Source organism: Symphalangus syndactylus, chromosome 1 (assembly GCF_028878055.3).
Source record: "Symphalangus syndactylus isolate Jambi chromosome 1, NHGRI_mSymSyn1-v2.1_pri, whole genome shotgun sequence".
Taxonomy (NCBI): Eukaryota; Metazoa; Chordata; class Mammalia; order Primates; family Hylobatidae; genus Symphalangus; species Symphalangus syndactylus.
Window position 1 is genome coordinate 157057901 of NC_072423.2, and position 21859 is coordinate 157079759.

Below are 21859 nucleotides of genomic sequence, written 5' to 3' on the forward strand. Positions count from 1 at the left end.
TATTTTAACAAGGAGATGTTCTATGCTTCCCGATATGAGACACTGAAAAGAGACATTGTCGTTTCTATGGTATTGCCACTGAAATGCATAACCTGAATCGAATCCTGAAGCAGCAGCAACAACCCCCAAAACGCTAGGGGCATGCAGCAAATCAGCCTGCCTGTGCTCACGAAGAAATGTCAAGTTCAGAAAAGACACTGCCTGAGCCATTCTTTCAGATTTAAGAGACCCAATACGTGCAATGTGTGGTCTTGGATTGGGTCCTACACTGAGCAAAAGAGACTTATGAGAGGTGTTACTGAGATGGTAGAATCTGACCCTGAGATGATCTAGGTGGGAACTAACACAGGACCTTAAGACAACTATTAACAATATGTCCAAGATCTTGAAGTAAATTAGATTATGGGTGTGTATGAGACCACAATGCATCCAAGTTACATTTCATGCTTTTAATAATTGTATTATGGTTATGTAAGAGAATGCCTTTGTTCTTAGGAAATGCATACTGATATATTTAACTCTAAAGAGTCATCATGTCTGTAACTTACACTCAAGTACTTTAGAAAATACATATTTAGAGAGAAAGAGAGAGAAAAAGTGAGCAAAATGTAAACAGTTGGTGAATCTGACTAAAGGGTGTATAAGAGTGGCTTATAATATTTTTGTGAAGTTTGTTTAATCTTGTAATTATAACAAAGTGTGGAGTTACGAAAAATGTTGCCAATAAATTGAAACAATTTCCGTAGTAAAATTTCAACGTTTCTATTAAATCACATTTAACAGTAGCTTAACGTGTCTGTAGCGTTTATCATTCGGGACTTTTGAAAAGCATCATGGTTGATTTGGGAATTGTGACATTTTGGCTCTAGACCTGATTCTATGTAGTCATCACAAAGTCTTGGTTCTGGATCTTAATTCTCCTTTGTTTAAAAACAGAGAGGCTGAAAGATCAATCATTGTCAGTATTTTAATTGAAATTTAAAATATTTCCTCAATAGTTACAAGAGGGCTGGATGTCAATAAGTGAATGCTGGAATAATTATTCAGAGTTTATAGATAGAATCTGATGCTGATAAAAAGCAGAACTATCCTTCTGTTTTCCAGAATACTAAATGCTATAATTGAGCGTAAACCCTGGTTTGCAGAGTCAATTGGTGTATGAAGAGCAGAGACTCTGGCACTCCCAGAAAGTGGAATATGAAATATTCTATCAAAGATGGCCATTCACTTGAGACTGTACATTCAGTATCATGTTTAGCTCAAGTATTTCAGTTTTGAAAACTTAAAAGATGAACAAATTTATAACAGTTGAGGGCGAGCAGTGTTTATCCTTAGCAATCTCACCTATTTGGGGCTATGAAGGCACACTATGTATGAGTTGTAGTCCAGCAAAGTACCCATTAATCAGTTTATTTCAATGAGGGCTTAATTGCGTTTCACTTCCCAATCCATCTAACTCAGGCAATGCAAAGTATTTTTAAAAATGTATTTTGCTTTCTATAGTTAGAAATTTAAAAGTTTTCTAAGAAAAAAAATAGAAACTTAGCCCTTTAAAAGCTGCATACAAAAAATAAGTCATAAAAACGTTGCAATGCTGAAAATATTTCTCAAATATATCATGCCCCACAAAATTGACTACTTATAAAAGTGCATTATATGATACAGACATCATGGGAAGCTGAATAAGCCCACTGCAATATATGTTACACCCAATAAAGCAACAAATTATGTTTAAAAATCATACAATCAGTGTCTGAACACACACACACCAGCAAAAATTTGAAATACATTTTGGAGAATCTGTAGGTTTTCATTTTGTTCCTTGTTTGTTATCATAGGTCCAAATCACTGAAGTGTGAGTTCCTCTCAACGAAAAAGGATGTAACCAGTGGTTGCATTGCCAGGAAGCGTAGCTTCTATGACTAGCTGTGACTTAACTAATCCCCTAGTTAAGATTTTTTTTTTTTTTTTATACTTTAGGTTTTAGGGTACATGTGCACAATGTGCAGGTTTGTTACATATGTATCCATGTGCCATGTTGATTTCCTGCACCCATTAACTCGTCATTTAGCATTAGGTGTATCTCCTAATGCTGTCCCTCCCCCCTCCCCCGACCCCACAACAGTCCCCAGAGTGTGATGTTCCCCTTCCTGTGTCCATGAGTTCTCATTGTTCAATTCCCACCTATGAGTGAGAACATGCGGTGTTTGGTTTTTTGTCCTTGCGATAGTTTACTGAGAATGATGTTTTCCTAGTTAAGATTATTGCAAACCTGATGAAATTATTTCCTCTAAATCTGTCAAAAAGTTAGATACTGATGGTAAATTGAATAAATTGTAAAAAGGAGGAGGAAATTATAATTCAAAATGAAAAATCTTTTCAAATTTTTCAACTCAAAGAATTTGTATTGCAGATATATTTTCTTCATATTAAATCAAATTTGCGTTTTTTAGCCACGTAGTCTTTTCATCATAGGCTCAAAGTTAACATTTCAGATGGATCTGCCTCATGAGGTTGCACTATATAACTAAAACATTTAGTTTGGGCTGTATGAGGGAACTCTTAATTCTCTTTCAGGTGAAATTATTATAAAGCTACATTTTACTCAAGAAGTAAGAAAGTGATGATGACGAAAATAACAATAGCATAAGCTACAAGCTAACTCATTGCTGTCACTAACCCATCAGATCCCACACTAGGCATTTTACATATAGTATGGGTAATTTTGTAACAGCCAGGAATAAGTATTTTTATAATACTCATTTTATGGTTAAAGGCACTACATCTAAGGAATTTAAACTGATTGCTCATGTTTATTTAACTTGCATGAGCAAATATTCACATCTATTTAACTCAGTTTAACAGCAATTTTTCTCATGTAGCATGCAAAATGAACAGTACTAATATTTGTAAACAATGAAGTATATTTAAAATAAGCATAATGTTATTATATACTGAGTTAAAGAAAATTATGTTTTAGCTGAAGAAGTCACATTAACAACATGTACTTTTTATAAAAGTGTATTTCAAAAGAAAATAAACTCAGGAAAGAGAAAATACGGCAGAGTTTAAACTTACAGGTTAATTTATTTGTCTTCTTCCAGTTTACTTTTCCTCTTCTAATTTATTTTTCTTTTTTCTCCTCTAAATTTAATCTCTTGTTTTGTTTTAATCTTAGTCCTCTCTTAAAATGTTACATAATTGCATTGATATAAAAGCAGATATGTTGACATTGCCTTCTAGTCATTTTCACAGTTATAACCATGAGTGAAAGTGGTTTTCATCAGCCAAAAAAAAGAGAAAAAAACTAATCATGAATTGTACTTTCCACAGTACAGTATTTGAGGGGACATTCCCAATATTAGGATAGCATTATGATGGTACTCATTCATTAACAATATTAGCTAACTAACATTTTAGTTTGCTTACAAACTGAATTGAAATTTTTCATCAGTTATTTGACTTGTTTAGGTATTGATTCTACCTAGGTGGCTTTTGAAGATTTAGACATACAATTGAATAGCAAATATAATTAGAATACAGTGTAACAATCACATCAGTGTCCTCTTTTGGTTTGTTAAACTATGAATTGGACCAAACTCAATCCCTTTCTGTGACAGGGTTTCTGTTAGCACATCTACACAGTACCTGTTGCACAGTAAGTGATGAATATATGTTTGTTGAATGAATAGTTGTCTTTGATAGTCCAACCCTTAATTATTGCAATACGAAATGTTGATATATAATATAGTTATCAAAAAACTTTCAAGTTTTAGAGAGCCTTAAATAGTATCTGCTTCTGGATTGGTAAGTGTATCCCAATTCATATGCCAACCAGGAAACTACTAACAGGCCTGTGTTAGAAAGCATTGGAAGTCACACCATGAGCCGTCAGAGAAGAGGGCTGTGATTGAGTACTTCTATCTGCCATTGGCACGGGACCAGGAAGCACCAGCATGTGCACTTTGTATTATTTTTTCAAACAAGATCCAGTTCGACCTGAGCACGAGTGCATTCTTTCTATGTAATAAGAAGGGTAGTCCCTCTACTCCCAGTGCAGTGACTTTTCTGTGCTGAGCAAATTTTGCAGGATGTTTTCTTCCATGTTTTTTTAAGAAAAATATATCTTTGTTATCCAGGCTAGATTTGAAATTAGATCAGTTAAACGTGCAAAAATATTTTTAAATATTTTGATCAGCTCAGAGGCAGTCTCATGATATATATTCTTGTTACTGAAGCCAGCCAAGGGTCAAATCCTTTATTTACCTGCCTATTGTATATTATTGCAACAGTACTAAAGAGAAAATGTAGCAATCTTTCTGGTAAATAGGCTCAACTAAAAAAGGCAAAAAAAAAAGTATGTATAGATTGAAATGTTCACCCTGAAATGTACCCAGTGGCAGCCGAGCTTGCTTTTGTTTACTGACTAAAAATGTAAAAAATAGGCACAGAGTGTAGACCTGTTGCACTGACCATCGTTAATTGAGGTCTTATTGCCTGTACATGGCATTAGGAGCCTTTTGAGAGAAATGTAAAGTTCAATCATGTCAAAGCCAATTAACACAGCTGCTATTAGAGCTGGTGATATTGAGGACATCATTTTACAAAGCAGTTCAAGTACAGTCATTCATACTTCTGAGGCATTCTTTATTTTCCAAAGTGAATTCTCCTGGAGATGTAAAATAGGACTTGAATTGCCTAGATTTTAAAAAATACAGTGATTACATAAAGGAAGATGCTTCTGTGTTGCTAATATCATAGATATTCTTTTTTAAAAATCACAACAATTCTGTCACGGCATTAAAAACATTCAATCCCCAAATAGCAAGGCTATTAAAAACATTCAGTCCCTGAATAACAAGGCCTTGAACTTTTGGTGCTTTAACTCGTGTTTTAATTTGTTTACAAATAATTCACTTTAGAAAAGACAAATTGAAAGGTTATTTTTATATTTGTAGCTAATCAATAAAATAAGAATATGAGCCATAGTAAGACATATGTTAAGGAACTTCCATAGGATTGTGTGCTGTGGGTTTGTAACAAATGTGTAGTCTATTGCAGTGATACCGGTTGGTCTCCTGTATTTGCCATTTTCATCTTGGGTCACTCACTGTGTGTGTTGTTGTTCTTGTTTGCCTAACAGCTGTGTCCTGTGGTAACCCTGGCACGCCCACCAACGGAATGATTGTCAGTAGTGATGGCATTCTGTTCTCCAGCTCGGTCATCTATGCCTGCTGGGAAGGCTACAAGACCTCAGGGCTCATGACGCGGCATTGCACAGCCAATGGGACCTGGACAGGCACCGCTCCCGACTGCACAAGTTAGTAACCAGACGTCATGGTAGACTCAGACATTACTATGAAATTCACTCCATTGCAAAAAAATGACTTTAAGGTGTTATACTGTTTTTTCATTTTTAATTCATAGAGGAAAAAAAGGAAAACTATGTGTGATATTTTGACTCTATTTCTTGGGTACTTTAAGATTTTTTCCACTTTCTTATTTGTATGGCTGAAGCTAATTTAAAATGCCACTGACTGAACTCAGTCGAACACTGTAAAATTGAGACCAAAAAAAGTCAAGACTTTGTCTGTAGACCATTCGGTCTGCAGAGAAAGAAGAAATGTCTTTGGTTCTCTGACTGCAGGCTTCATCTTTCTGACTATACACCATGCCTAATTAGGGGCTAGTCAAGGGGTGGAAGTCAGCATCTGACAGCCAGCTGCCAAAAGAATAGAAATCAGTGATTCTCAAAATACAAGTGTTCCTTCTGACAGCGGGTCAGTGAAATCATCAAACAGAGGGTAATATTGCTTTATTAATTCACTGCTTAACCACTTTGAATAGCAGCTCAAAGAGAGTATCTTGAATAGAAATGGTGACTAATTCATTTCATGATAAATGAATTTCTCTGATTCTTTCCTATTACCTGTTTATTAGTTATAAGTTGTGGGGATCCAGGCACACTAGCAAATGGCATCCAGTTTGGGAACGACTTCACCTTCAACAAGACTGTGAGCTATCAGTGTAACCCAGGCTATCTCATGGAACCGGTCACATCCGCCACTATTCGCTGTACCAAAGACGGCACATGGAATCAGAGCAAACCTGTCTGCAAAGGTTTGTTTTGTGACTCTTTGGATTTTACAGATATGTATAGAAGTCTTTATTGAATTATGCCTTGTTTAATTTTGCAAGCATTTATGTAGCCCTTCTAGGGGCTAGGAATTCTTAAACACCAGTTTGCAACTGTTAAGTCCTTTTTTTTGTAATACTTTAATCTCAGTTTTACAGGTGGAAAAACTAACTCATAGAGAGGTAGAGGAAAAGGCTTAGGATCACAAACCAGGAACTGGAGATGTCAGGGTTCAGTGACAGTCACACCACCCCTAGAGTCTGTGTCTGAATCCCAGTGGTTTGCTGTCCTGGGTAAACCTGTGACCCTCGCTGTGTGAGGTGTTCGTGGCATGGTGAATCTAATTGTAGGAATTTAGAGGCAGGCTGGAGAGACGAGCCAATCGCCTAGTAATGGCAGAGTACTGGTAGAGAAGGTTAGCAACGTGATGTTTCATGGGGTTTGGTTGCCGGGACTGAAGATGACACTTGCCGAGAAGGCAGGAAGAGGTTTATGACTTATGTGACTGGACGCTCTGGGCAAACCAAGACAGGCTCAAGCCATCAAGGTGGCTTCAGTAAAGCAGAGTGAGTGGGCTTGGCTCTTACAGTGACCAGGGAGCAGGGCTGAGTGAGGGCTGTGCAAGGGCCAGGGATTTGCATGGTGACGGTTTATTTACCAGAAGCAAAGAAGAACTATTCAGACTTTCTTATCAGCTGGTGCAAAGGAAGGACAAGAAGAAGAGGGGGAGAGAGGGGCTTGAAAGCTGTCAGTGACCAGACATAAGAAGGTGGCATTCTCCTCTTTATTAGACTAGGAACAAATAAAATACTGAGAGAGGGAGAGTTAGGACACTCAGTAGCTTAATGGAGAAGGTTTCATCTTCAGTGAGCTCTGCAAGACACATGGTTAAATGTGGCAGAGGCTTAAATGTGACCTGAATGCTCAAAAATATTGCTTTCTCTCTCTTCTGACATGGGCGTGTTCTTGAACCATCCTGCTTTCCTCTCCCAGTAGAGTCAAAGGATCTCATTGCCTTCCCTTCTTTGTATCATAACTTAGTACTACACCTGTTATATAGCAGACGCTAAATAAATGTTTAATGAAAATGCACTAAGTTGTGTTGGCAGTGTTCAGGTCAAATGGTCATGATGGAAATTGCCAATAAAATACACTTCACGCATAATTTTGTTGATTTTTATCTTCTTTCTAGTACCCATTGTGTTTATAACAACGCCACGGCCAGCAAGGCCCTACCAGATGGGACCTCTTTCTCTCTCTGTCCCTCCTTGAACTTGTCTCCTCCCATTCCCCCCTCCCTTAGGGGACCCATGTAGCTCAGGTCTCTTCCAACTGGGGCCTCCCCCTGGACATTCCCTTGGGCCAGAGCACGCATTTCCCCAGCCCTCGCTGTGGGGTCTCAGGAGGGATTTGTTGAATGAGTGAACAGATCAGTAGAAGGTAAAGTGGTGAGAGAAGGACCCATTTCCAACTTTTGGGTGTGCACGTGTGGTTTGCGTGTGTTGGCATGTCTTTCTCACATGAGAAGGCGTGAGCTTGAACGCACAAAATGCAGGCAGTTATTCTTTTGTAGTGCCTTCTGCTACCTACAGGGTCACTTGGAAACTTTCATTCATTTCAAAAATTAGGGAAGTTTTGTATCTTCAGGGAAGGATTTTAGACAGTGGCTTTTGGATTTTTGTCCCCCGTTGTGCATTTTAGTATAATTTCTAGAGTGGGCAAGGTGGATCTGTGGTGACATCACCCTCAGGGAAATCCTCCCTAGGAACCGTGTTGTTGCTTCTCAGGCCGGTAAAGTAGACATCAGCCTCCAAGGCTGTGATGAAACACTTGCAAATGGTATTTCACAGCATCTTCTTTAGCCATTCAGCCATTTCTAAAAAAATATATTCAGTAAATAGATGGACCAGCTGTGTCTTTTGGAAACTATATGCCATCTTTAAATAAAAAATACAGATGGCCAGAACAATTCTTACCATCTGTGCCTATGAATTTGTGTCGTCTGACCAAATCCTCATTCGAATTGTCCTTGGTAACTATCATAAAAAGACACAGATTAAACAAGAATGTTTCTTCCTTTCTTGGCCTTGTACATATTGGGAATGTCATGTTCAATCCTATGTGTTGTGACTTGACTTTGCTTTTATATACTTTATCGATATTCATGAAGAAATATTCTAAAAAACTTTTATTATTTTGATGTACTGTCTTCCTTGGCAATTCTTTTATTATTATTTTTTAAACACCTATGTAGATGTCATTTGTAATTCAGGTGAAGTTGAAATGTGGATCGTTTGAGCATCACAGCTGCAGCAGGTCCGGATGTTGATCTTGTTTGTTCTTTGGAAATAGCCGTGCTGTGTCCTCAGCCGCCGCCCGTGCCGAATGGAACAGTGGAGGGAACTGATTTCCGCTGGGGCTCCAGCATAAGTTACAGCTGCGTGGATGGTTACCAGCTCTCTCACTCCGCCATCCTCTCCTGTGAAGGTCGCGGGGTGTGGAAAGGAGAGATCCCCCAGTGCCTGCGTAAGTTCTACAGCAGAATTTGTTCCGCCCACCGTAGGTCTGCAACAGGAACTGATAACCAGGGCACATCCTAAGGTTACAATCTGAGGACCTTCCTGGTGGGTAATAATAGCCCTAAAATACAAAAAAACCTCAAACTTGAGACTGCGTTGCCTAAGGGCAGAGTCTCTTTTTTGAAACAGGGCCTCACTCTTTTGCCCAGGTTGGAGTGCAGTGGTTCAATCATAGCTCCCTGAAGCCTCAATCTCTTGGGCTCAAGCCATCCTCCCACCTCAGCCTCCTGAGTAGCTGGGACTACAGGTGTATGCCACCACACCCAGCTAATTTTTGTATTTGTTGTAGACATAGGTTTCGCCACATTGCCCAGGCTGGTCTCGAACTCCTGAGCTTAAGCGATCCGCCTGCCTCCACCTCCCAAAGTGTTGGGATTACAGGTGTGAGCCACCGTGCCTGGCCTCCTTTTAGTCTTTTTCTTGTTTAATAGTTAAAGCTAAAGATTTAACAGAAACTAGTTACCAAGCTCAATTGGTGAAGCTGCTCCAGGGACATTGAAGGCTGACTTCTTCCTGGTTATCTTTCACAGCTGTGTTCTGCGGAGACCCGGGCATCCCCGCAGAAGGGCGACTTAGTGGGAAAAGTTTCACCTATAAGTCCGAAGTCTTCTTCCAGTGCAAATCTCCATTTATACTCGTGGGATCCTCAAGAAGAATCTGCCAAGCTGACGGCATGTGGAGTGGCATACAACCCACCTGCATTGGTAATAATTATAATACAGCCCTCGTGATACTTGGGAGTATTTGGAGATGAGGTCACTTCATTCTGAAATTGGGTCATTTGTGATTACATAGAAAGTGTTTCCATAGATAATTTTCTGTACAAAGTAATATTCTTTGCACTGAATAGGATTGCGCACTAATCAGCTAAACTGATGTGCCGCCTCTTTTAAATCACGCAAACTAACTTTGGAGGTTAAGTCAGAAGTCTGCTAAAGTAGCTACTACACTTTGTTGTCTCATCTCAGTTGCTCTCTCCGCTGTCTACCTTAACTCCCAATTGCATTGTTTAGGGGAAAGGTGCAGTTAGGAACATTCTCTAAGGCAGCCCCCCCCCCCGCCCACAGAGACAGTCTTGCTGTTGTTTTATTGCTGCAGAGTCAAGTTTTATCGCTGGGTTAATTTTGTTCATTGAGATTTACTAAGCAGAATAATGGGTGTTCTACTAATTTTTAGTAAAAAAGTAATAATTAGTCTGGATTATTTTCTAAGAAACTGAATAGTATCCACCTACAAAATAAAGATAGTATTAAAGAAATATTATCATTGAATCATTTTTTCTAATCATAATAATATTTGCTGTCATTTAATTTAAACTATTGCTATACGGTAGCTATCTCTACACTAAAAATATTTTTCTTCCCCCTGGAAGATTACTCGCTCTAAATAACAGGTTTTAAGAAGTCATGTATTTTGTTTTTGTACTGGTAACTGTAGAGCAGCAAATAAGAGAGCTGAAGTGCCACTGGGTTACCCAGGTCCTGTGTTTTTTGAAAAATGTCACTCTTGGTTTCCATATGCTTCCATTTTGAAGCACTAAATATATTTTTCATTTTGAAATGTTGAGGAAAATTAATTAAAGAAATTCAGAATAATGTAATGGGTAACCAAATGAGATGGCCATTAATTGAATCCTAATAAACAAAAAGATAGTGATAGATCATTGTTGAAGATAGTATATCATTGACCAAACAAATATATTTCTATAGAAAAAAGCCAGAGAATGGAAAAAAGTGTACTTATTCTTATATAAAAAGAACGTACTGAACTACTTAAAGTCTAAAAGTTAACATCTAAAAAAGATGTCTTGGAGAGAAGATAAAAGTAGCAATTTAATTTTTAACTTTCTTGAAAAACATCTTGCACATTTCTCAAAACAATATTTTCTCTATTTCATGAGACCTTTTAGTGAAAGCTGTTAAAATTCCCATAATAACTATATCTGGTGCCTTGTTTTCTTTTTAAATCACAAATTTCAGATCCTGCTCATAACAACTGCCCAGACCCTGGGACACCACACTTTGGAATACAGAATAGCTCCAGAGGCTATGAGGTAGTTCATTATGAATTTACTACGTTTTCTTTCTGGAAATATAAAATATATTTGTTAAGCATATATGAGTGCTTTTTTATATCATACCTTATTCGTATTATATTTACTTGAACAAAATTCATTCAAAGGGGATTTCTACATGTGTTTTATATATATTGATTTTGATATATATATTGATATATATATATATCTTGCTTACTAGATTGTAATGGAATAATGCATAATTTCATATAGAAATTAACATAGCGCCGGGCGCGGTGGCTCACGCTTGTAATCCCAGCACTTTGGGAGGCCGAGGCGGGCGGATCACGAGGTCAGGAGATCGAGACCACGGTGAAACCCCGTCTCTACTAAAAATACAAAAAATTAGCCGGGCGTGGTGGCGGGCGCCTGTAGTCCCAGCTCCTCGGAGAGGCTGAGGCAGGAGAATGGCGTGAACCCGGGAGGCCGAGCTTGCAGTGAGCCGAGGTTGCGCCACTGCACTCCAGCCTGGGCGACAGAGCGAGACTCCGTCTCAAAAAAAAGAAATTAACATAGCAACTATTATGTTATTTTCTACTTGAAATCATGCATGATTCTATTATTTGTCTGTTAAACTCACACGGCGATTCTCAAATTGGGGTAACTTGTCACTGATTAGCTACCCATAAAATGTTCCACTTAGGGACTGGATATAGTGGGCAAATAATATTAAATTCTAGAGACAGAAACAGGAGAAAATGTATGTAAGCCCCTTAATCTAAACTTACTTGTGAAATTAGTTCTCCGTATGATCTTTAAATTTCTATGAATGATTAGCATACTAAATATCATTTTGGAATGTTCCTTTGACTTTTAATAAAATGAACATTAACACTTCAGTGAATATTGGAGAAATACCTGAAAGTGGAAGGTAATGAAGCTTGAAATAAAATGTTTTAACCATCTTAAGTACTCCCATAACTTCACTGTTCTCTGGTTGTATGACTTTGAAAACAAAAGTTAAATATATAGGGATCTCATCAATTAAGAATAAAAAACCTTCTTCCTCAGCCACTTTCCCCATCTCTCATGAGCATGAAAATATTCCCATTGTTCTCGCTCTGACACAAGAGTGGCCACTTCCTTGTAGCTCTCTTCCATCCCACAGGGGAGATCCTTACAGGGAGATAATATACTAATTCTAGCACATTTTCTATTATGTCTCAAATATGTCCTTCAACTTTAAGTGAATACTTTCAGGTATATAAATATTTAATGCCAAATTGTCAAGGAATATTGGAAAATACTATATATGGATGTCGCTCTCACTGATTCACTACAAAAAATAAAATTTCAATCACCATTGCTTTGAGCAATTCTTAACTTGCCTATGTACAACTTACAGTAATTAAAAGTTGATGATGACTATATTTAGCAACATAGTTCTATAACCTATCATATGACACTAATAGAGTTGGATAAATCCTTCACCCTCCTTATAACAAATTAGTTACACTAACATGAATAATAGAGTTTATCCAACAGCAAGATTTACTAATAATTTAAAGAGCCCAGACACCATCTTTTAAGGAGAAGGTTGAGACCATGAAATGCAGCTGTCCCCAAATGTTTTTTTTTCTTCCTTTATTAGGAACATTTTAGTTTTTAATGTAACCGATGAGATTTTTGTCTGTTTTCTTTAGCACCGTATGCTGAAACATTACTTACACAAAGTGAGCCATTTCAGTGTGAAATGTCACTGTGTTAGGCTGTGTTAATCTTGCAGCTTAAACGACTACCTCCCATTCTCCAGCCAGGCGTGTCCCAGAAACCCGTAGCTCCAGAGTTAGTGTATGATAATCAATTTGGAGTAGCTTGGTATATTCTGCTAAAAAAAAGTTATTGAGAAGGAGACTTTATTTTCTTTCTGCCAGTAAATGATACAGGTTGTCCATGACCTTCCTGACAATGTCAGCCTGTTTACTAGGAGGTCTGTTTGGAATTGCAAACATGCTTGCATGGAGAGTTGATGGACACCATTCCTGACAGAGAGGAAATGGGCTGGGAGCAGCAGCTCACGCCTGTAATCCCAGAACTTTGGGAGGCCCAGGTAGAAGAATCTCTTGAGGTCAGGAGAACAGCCTGGGCAGCATAGCAAGACCCTATTTCTACAAAGAATACAAAAAATCAGCTGGACGTTGTAAGGTGCACCTGTTGTCACAGCTACGCAGAAGGCTGAGATGGGAGGACTACTTGAGCCCTGGAGGTCAAGGATGCAATGAGCTATGATTGCACCACTGTGCTCTGTACTCTGGGCAACAGAGAGAGGCCCTGACTCTAAAGTTTAAATCAATCAGTCAATCAATCAATCAATCAATCAAGAGTAAATGAGTCAACCCTTTCCCATCATTGAATCTTAAATTAACTATTGATTTGAAATTTAGATAAATTTGCACTTTTGTTTATAAATTCATACTTCCACTTTATCAACTGCTAGAAGCAGCATTCTTTTTCTCCTGATATCCTTTGTCACTCTTCAGTGTACCAACTATTTCCTTGCATTTTACTTGTAGTTATTGTTCCCAGAATCCCAACAAGGGAGGTATGGGCTTATGCCTGTGAGAAGACAGACACAGGGAATTAAATAACTGGTTAAAGTTCTCAGAGCAAGAAACAAGAGGGGAATTCAAATCTTTGCACTCTAACTTGGTACACTTATGTACCTTCATAAGTCAAGCTTTAAGTAAACAACGTGGTCCCAAGCCAAGCTGTGATGAGTACAAACCCCCCTTCCCTGGGTGTTGCTTTCCTCTCCCTTTGTACGTGGGTCATGCTGGCCTCATGCTGCAGATATGCAGAACCATGGACGATCTTTGGCGCCCCTCAACACACGACTATAGCTCATTCTTTAAAAAAGATATTTACAGATCGCAGGAATCTGCCCCTCAAGGCACCTCTGGTTAAATTAGGAACACACATAGGTGAATAAATATACAGGTAATTCCAGGACACTGTAGTGAGTGGAGCAGATAACATCCGATGTTGGGGAAATGCATTCAAGCTGAATGTGATTCATTCCTGGAGGATCAGAGAAGAATCTGCAGAGGATGTGCAGTTTAAGCAAAGTCCAGAGAATTAAGTGGGGGTTAGCTTTGTGAAGACCTGGTGAGGAAGATGCCTCAGACATTCAGACAACAGTAAACAGTTTGTACAGTTTGAAGCATCAGAAAGACAGGTAGAGTTTTGGTGGATTCTGTATGAGCAGGAGTTGACCAATCCCCTAGGAGTGCTAACAAAAGTAATCTTCTAATAAATACCAATTGTTCAAAATGTGAGTGGCAGGAAAAAAATGAAAAAGGAAATAATAATTATTACAAACAAAAAAGAAAGAACTCTAAAACAGAAAAGGTGTAACTTCTTTACCCAAACAGCCTTCTAAATTTTCAAAATTCGCGAAGATCTTGCATTATTCATTGAGCAATCTCCATTGTGCATAACACTGTAACATGCAGTTAAAATGCACATGTTGATGTAGACGGTGGCTTGACATTAACCTGAAAAGTGGCTGCTATAGTTTTACCCGGGCGTGTGCTTTCAGGTATCACTAGTCGACACTTCGTATATTCCCTTGGCCTCTGAAGCTAGTATTGGATTTCCTCTCTAGGTTGGAAGCACGGTTTTTTTCAGGTGCAGAAAAGGCTACCATATTCAAGGTTCCACGACTCGCACCTGCCTTGCCAATTTAACATGGAGTGGGACACAGACCGCATGTATACGTAAGTGTGATTTCTTCCACCACCATCAGAAGTAACCTATTTATTGTGAATGTCTGAGAAGTGTTTACCCCTAAGGGAAATAATGAGAAATTGTTTTTTAATTCCCTAATCCTAAACTTTGGATGTCCTCAAAGTTTGGTTCCCTAGAATTGGCAGCATAAGCATTGGCTGGACATTGGGCTGTGAAGGCCGCTCTCAAGCCCCACCCTTGACCTTGAACCAGAGACTCTAGAGGGAGCTGGGGAGGAGAGAAGGGGGACAGTTTAGCTTAACAAGTGCTCCAGGAGATTCTAAGGCACAGTAAAGTCTGAGAAACTGCTTGACACCGAAGATAAGTGAGTAACGTTATACTGAACATTCTTCGAGGGAAAACTTATTTGTACGTGCTATTATTCTTCTAGGATATTTACATCAAATTACCAAAGAGAGGGTGAACTGAATACTGTCATATGTCAGAGTCTAAGTAGAAGTGTTTAAAAGATTATTCTCGCTATAACAGGAAATATATATGAATTGATCATTCAAGTACATACTTAAGGATCACATTTTATTTTGTGACTTAATCATGAGAATTAGAAAAAATCTGTGGATGAGTAGTATGTGAATTATTCATTTCACTCACTCTGAATTTAGTGAAATGCAGTGTCTTATTCTTGCTATATTAAAAATAAAAACATTAATAGAATGTTATAAAAATATCTTAGTATATAAGGCGTGATTTTTGGGTGTGTTTATTTTAAAATTATCTCTGCTCTAAATCACTACTCAAATTATATGTTGATAGTATATGTACATATATATGTATATACATACACTCATATGTATATATGCATATGTTTATATATAATATGGAGCTTGATAATATCAGGTATTTGTTATGGTTACTAATTAGTGAAACAGTGACAATACTCAAAACAACTGCATGCACAATTTGAAATTTGTAAACTTGGCTGGGCGTGGTGGGTCACGCCTGTAATCCCAGCACTTTGGGGGTGCCGAGGTGGGCGGATCACGAGGTCAGGAGATCGAGACCATCCTGGCTAACATGGTGAAATCCCGTCTCTACTAAAAATTACAAAAAATTAGCCGGGTGTGGTGGCGGGCACCTGTAGTCCCAGCTACTTGGGAGGCTGAGGCAGGAGAATGGCATGAACCCAGGAGGCGGAGCTTGCAGAGAGCCAGATCGCGTCACTGCACTCCAGCCTGGGTGACACAGCAAGACTCTGTCTCAAAAAATAAATAAATAATAAATAAATAAATAAAAATAAATAAATAAAATTGTAAACTTGTTTTATAATAATATGCCAATCCTTACTTGCAGCATGTATGCAAACTTTATAAGGAATGGAGTGATTTGAGATATAGAGTATACATTACAGTCTCATTTATTCCTAAATTATATTTTAAAGAAAATAAGAATTTATATTAAGTTTCTAAATACACATTAAATTTTTACCAAAATAATTAATTAAATTGAATAATAAATTTGGTAGTTTCCACAAGAACAAAATCAAAGCATATCTAAATATTCACCAGTCTCTATAATTTATAAGACTGGGCTTTTAAGGATCTTTAACATATTTATTTTGGTAGTATAGCAGAAGTGTTTTTTATTTCAAAGCTGTGATCTCAACTCTAAATCTTTGCACATTATTACCTATGTATAAATATATATAGGATGGGTGTAGTGGCTCATGCCTGTAGTCCCGGTAGTTTGGGAGGTCAAAACAGAAGATAAGCTTGAGGTCAGGAGTTCTAGCACAGACTGGACAATATAGCAAGACTTCATCTCTACCAAAAAAAATTACATATATATGTGTATATATATGTATATATACATACTGACTGCGTAACAATTTCCAAACTATTTTAATCTATTCATTTCTCTAGACACATGTGCTAACTTTACAATAAACAAAGTCTCAATGTTTCCTAATGTTGTTTCAGCTCATGCCTGCAGACAGCCAGAAACCCCGGCTCATGCGGATGTGAGAGCCATCGATCTTCCTACTTTCGGCTACACCTTAGTGTACACCTGCCATCCAGGCTTTTTCCTGGCGGGTGGATCTGAGCACAGAACATGTAAAGCAGACATGAGATGGACAGGAAAGTCGCCTGTGTGTAAAAGTAAGTCATTGATCAAGGAGTGGCCTACTTTTCCAAAGAGCAAGGGAAAAGATCAGCTTCCCATCAGGCTAGCGTCCATGTGTGAGACCCATAAGTAACAGCATGAGGCTGCAGCATCGCCACCTGCCTCAATCCTGCTTCATGTGCCTGAGCTGTGTGTGTGTGTGTGAACGTGTGTATCCTCAGTGTTTGATGCAATGGTGGCACAGCTAAATGTATAGTACAATTAGTATGCAATTAGTACATAATAAAATGATCGTATTGTTTTAAACCAAAAGAGAAAAGCTATTTGGTTAAAGAAAAGCATTCTGATTTAAAAGGAAAGTAATGTTCGGTATAGTTTCAGGAAAAGTAGTTCTTAGAGATGAAAATGAATAAATATCACCAAGTATCCGAGAAGAATGAAACTCTGTGTTATTTTTAAGACCACATGCTGTTTGTGGTAAAACCCCAGTTTGTGTGTCCCTGACACTGATTCTGCTTTTTAAAATTACAAAAGCAATTCACATGGAAACAATCCATTAATTACAAATTTGTGTGTTTACAAGTGAGAGTCATCAGCCTAGGTCAGATTTGACGATAGTTAAACTTACAGGTTCTCCGCTGTATGTAATTTATAAATCCATGGAGTCTAAACAGCATAAACCAAAAATGATGGCGTGTGAAACAGTCAGTGACTTTAGGTTTTGTTTCCTGGAGCCTATTTATAGTTCTCATATTAGGGATTTTAAAGAGACTTTTGTTTCCCTTGCCCTTCCCTGTTAGAAGAATGAAAACTTTTAAAATGGTAATTCATAGTTTGATATAAAACTGTGAAAGCTAAGAAATTATGACTTAAATCTAACTTGATAGACCAAAATGAACATTCTGCAATGGAAATAATTTTGAATTTTTCAGTAGTAACTTATAAATGCATTGATTTGTGTGGGGCATTGGACAATCAACAGGGACTATCACGTCATGGTTATTTGGGTGGGGTGTTACCTTTTAGTATGTGGCAGGGTATTCCAAATAGCATATGAGAAATGACATAGAAGGCACCCTCCTTTGCAAGGCTCTCTGTTGTAGCACTTTAAATGGAAATATACGTAGATAGATGGACGTTGATTTTTCATCGTTAAACTCTGCTTTCCCACAAACACCAAGAATATTCTGCTGTAAAGACATGAGTTTAAAATGTATATGTATAAGGTATTCATATTTTGTACATTAAAAAAATCTGGAGAAAGGAAAATTGCTTCAATTTGACATTTTTCAAACTTACTCAAAAATTAATGTTTTTTTTAAAATGATAATTTGTCTTTTTACTTGTAGGTAAAGGAGTGAGAGAAGTTAATGAAACAGTTACTAAAACTCCAGGTTTGTATACCAGAACAGTTCTAGATTTCAATCAAATAAAGTGATTTGTTCTCTACTCTGCACAGTGAAACCATTTTCAACATTTAAATTTCTGAATCCATTAGTCCCCCACAAAGTTAATGTTTCTATTATTTAAAACACTAAGCTTACATAGAATTCTATGTATTTCACAACAGTGGTTTGTTAATGAAATAACATTACTTCATTTAAAAAGAAAACCTTTGGTGTTATCACACAGTTTCATTCAAACTTGCCTTCGGCATTTGGTAGGGAGAAATGAAAACACTGATCATTCCATGTGGTATAATGGAGAGCCTTATAAAGAGGGTTGCGACTTTATTCCTCCAAATGAGGAAGCTCATATCAGTGAGGCATTTTTACAGCGTAAGTTGTTAATGTAAACAGTTCAAATACGGAGCCCGATTTTTTCCAAGTATCTCCGTTCATTCAGGCATCCTTTGCCTTCTAAAATGTTAATTATAGTTTTTTGTTGGATGTGGTGCCTTTTGCTAAATGCATTATATAGCAAATCGCAAACATGAAGTCTTATTTCCTGAGGAAAGTTTTTACTACACAAAATCATCTGGCATGTTCTGTGTTTGAAATTCAAATTATTTTTAAATAACAAAATGTATCCCAAATTATATTAATTGAAGTTGGGTATTTTGTTGTTATTGTTGTTGTTTTATCAGAAAGAGAAATCCTTTGTGAATATATAAGATCGCTTGACTAGTACTTTCTTTATTCAGGTTTTAACACTGTTTTTTTTTTGGACATAAGCTCTATTTTAGAATGAAACATGGAAAGAGTATTTGTAATGCTATTGTCGGGATGCTGTGTGACACATTTAATTCTTAGACAAGGAGAAATAGTGTCAGGATGCTGTGTGACACATTTAATTCTTAGACAAGGAAAAATATTGTCAGGATGCCGTGTTACACATTTAATTCTTAGACAAGGAAAAATGTGCCAATATGATGAAAGGAATTTCTCCAATCTGCATAATAAAGAATATAAAATGCTTTTTAAATCTTTCTAGACTATTTTATTTAAATATTACCTAAAAATCACATACAGAAGTCAATGCTCTTTATCCAGGCAACATGTTCTTCAATGGAAGAAAACACAATCTCTTTTTGTTATTATTGTTGGGTGTGTGTTTTGTTTTTTATTTGCTTATTTTGTGTTTAAGATATTGAAATATCTATACACTCCTTTTGTAGGTGCAAACATTATTATCAATATTCCTTTTCTTATACTCTTGGAAAGGAAGTGCTAACTGAATGTGATTCCTCATCAAGGTGGTACATTCTAGAACAGCTCAGCTATGTGGCTCCTGCATTATACTGCAGGCTGCCAGCAACAAGTGAAATTATAAAGACCCAGAAAGATGGCCTCTGCCACATGACTCATGGTCCTATTTTAATACACAGAAGCCACTTCTAAGACATTGGTTGTATCTTACCCTACCCAGCCAGGCCTGGCCCGTTCCTGTGAAACTTCAACAAGATTAACTTAAATGAATGCTTGAACAAGTGGATTAGTCACTTCAGAAGAGCATATAAATTCTAATTAGGGAAAACATTTTTTATGTACTTTAAAGGCTATTAATTTTAGTAATGGAAAATAAAGTTATTTTGAGGTTGCTGATTACAATGGGGGCCTCTGTTGTGCTGGCAATGGCTAAGTAGATGTGTCTAAAATCAGTGATTTATAAGCAAATGTGTTAGATACTTGTGTGGATATATGAGTTTTTAACTTATTTTATTATCACTATTATTATGAGAAAGTGGGGTCTATTCAAGGCCAAAGGAAGCTATTATCTTCTCTTCTTCTTTAACCCTTGTCTTGCTAGGCCAAGTTTTATAGGTTTAGCCTGCCTAGGAAAACAAGAAAATGGCCAGTTAGGCTAAAAAGAAAAGCATGGGTATAGGCACAGTATACTTTTGTCCTCATTATTTGTAACTGTAAATGGACATTCTGAAAAATAGGTTAGGGAGCCATGAATCTTCATTTCCGCCTAGCAACTCAAGCAATGTGTTTTGACCAATTATGCTTATCATGAATCTTGTCTAATTAAATAATTCATGCACATCATAAGGCAGAAAACGAAGAAAAATGTTGAAATCATCATGTGGATGTATACAGTACAATTCATGTTTATGTGTGAAAATGGCAGGATTTTATACACATTTTTAAACAGATACATGAAAAATAAGTTTTTTTTTCTTAAGTATTGAAAACAAGAGGAAATATCTAAGTAATCTTTGTAAGTTTTCCTGTCGATGAATTCTATGCTTTAAAAAGACTGCCTTTTATTACTGAATTTAAAAGACATATATAAAAGAAACATTTGAAATTATGAGCCCATCTCTTCTTACTCATGGAATATTTTACACAGAGATTAAAGAAGAGCAGAAGAACATGAATGAGAGAGAGGGACTCTCCTTACGAAATAAAGACTCTGAAGTGAAAGGGCTTTGTCTTCATAAGTCCACTTGGTGCTGGAATATCCAGTCCACTTGGTGCTGGAATATGTAAGCTTTTTCAAGACAAGGCTTTGCTGTCGTAGTATATATATATATATATATATCAGTTCTTCTGAGCCTTCCAAGTCTTTCAAAGAGTAGACTTGGATATTATTGAAATATCAGTAGTGATTTCGTGGGTCAGGTAAACATATTTCTTACTAAGCACAATAAAAACTAAACTAGCATCAGAAGTACCAATTCACCCTACCCCATGACCTTGGAAGGGCTGTTAAAATAGGTATGCTTTGGCTTCTAATAATATAATAATAAAAAAAAACATAAACACAAATGTCTACTTGCATACCATAATAATCTTCACACCTGCTTCTTTTGAGTTTCGCACATGCTATGACCAGCCACGCACTAGGCTCCCCTTGTCTTCATCACTGCCCTCATTTGTGATCTCTCACTAAGCAGTATTATGCCTTCTATGTTTAATAATGTCTGAATTTATTGTTTGTGTGTGCTGACATTCATCTGTTTCCCCCTTCCCACAGTTCCTTCAGATGTCTTTTTCGTCAATTCAGTGTGGAAGGGGTATTATGAATATTTAGGGAAAAGACAACCCGCCACTCTAACTGTTGACTGGTTCAATGCAACAAGCAGTAAGGTGAATGCCACCTTCAGCGAAGCCTCGCCAGTGGAGCTGAAGTTGACAGGTAGGTCCCGAAGAATTCCCTCAATGCATGGTGTGAGCGGAAATAGACCTGTTGTCTTTTCACAGAGAGGTGATCTAATAAGTATTAAGTACTTATTAATGTTGTGTTGGCTTTACATACACTGTAACTCATTGGAGCCTCTCCTTAGCCATGAGAGGTTGGTATTATTTTCTTATTTTAAAGATTACAAAACAAGTACAGAAAAGTGAACTGATTTGCTCAAAATTATGCACATATTAAGTCAAGAATCTGAGATTCATATACAGATACTGCATGTCTCCAAACTTTATTTTTAATACCTTTTTTCTTAACTCACGTGCTCATCATGAGATTTTTAAAATAATCACACAGTTAATAAAATAAAATAGCCTTGATTTATATGGCAAACACTATTTTAAGCACTGTGTGTGTATTATCTTTTTCATTCTTACATTAATTCTGTGATGTATTTTTATTGTATACTTTTTGAGAGATTTTTTAATTAGCAAAATCAAATATGTTATTTTTTATTCTTTCTGTGGAATAAGGATATCGAACTTAGTGGAGTGGATTATACCTATTCAAGATAGACAAGGATTTAAGAAGTGATTTTCAGGGGAAAATAGAAGCTCCTAAGCTAAAATTCACAAATAAAAATGCAATTTCTGTTTGAGTTTTCTATTACCTATGATATTATCA

General features: G+C 37.1%; 1 protein-coding gene across 2 annotated transcripts in view; it reads left to right on the forward strand.

Moving 5' to 3' along the window:
• CSMD1 (CUB and Sushi multiple domains 1) overlaps nt 1–21859 on the forward strand; it is a 2032824-nt gene that overhangs the window by 1996729 nt on the left and 14236 nt on the right. The window contains exons 58-66 of one of the 2 annotated variants that reach the window (XM_055289255.2): nt 5144–5320; nt 5941–6120; nt 8489–8662; nt 9246–9419; nt 10695–10768; nt 14394–14505; nt 16453–16632; nt 17947–17991; nt 21020–21181. In XM_055289255.2, coding sequence (XP_055145230.2) covers nt 5144–5320; nt 5941–6120; nt 8489–8662; nt 9246–9419; nt 10695–10768; nt 14394–14505; nt 16453–16632; nt 17947–17991; nt 21020–21181 — 1278 coding nt within the window. The remainder of the gene's footprint in view (nt 1–5143; nt 5321–5940; nt 6121–8488; nt 8663–9245; nt 9420–10694; nt 10769–14393; nt 14506–16452; nt 16633–17946; nt 17992–21019; nt 21182–21859) is intronic. The other variant, XM_055289263.2, reaches the window with a different exon arrangement.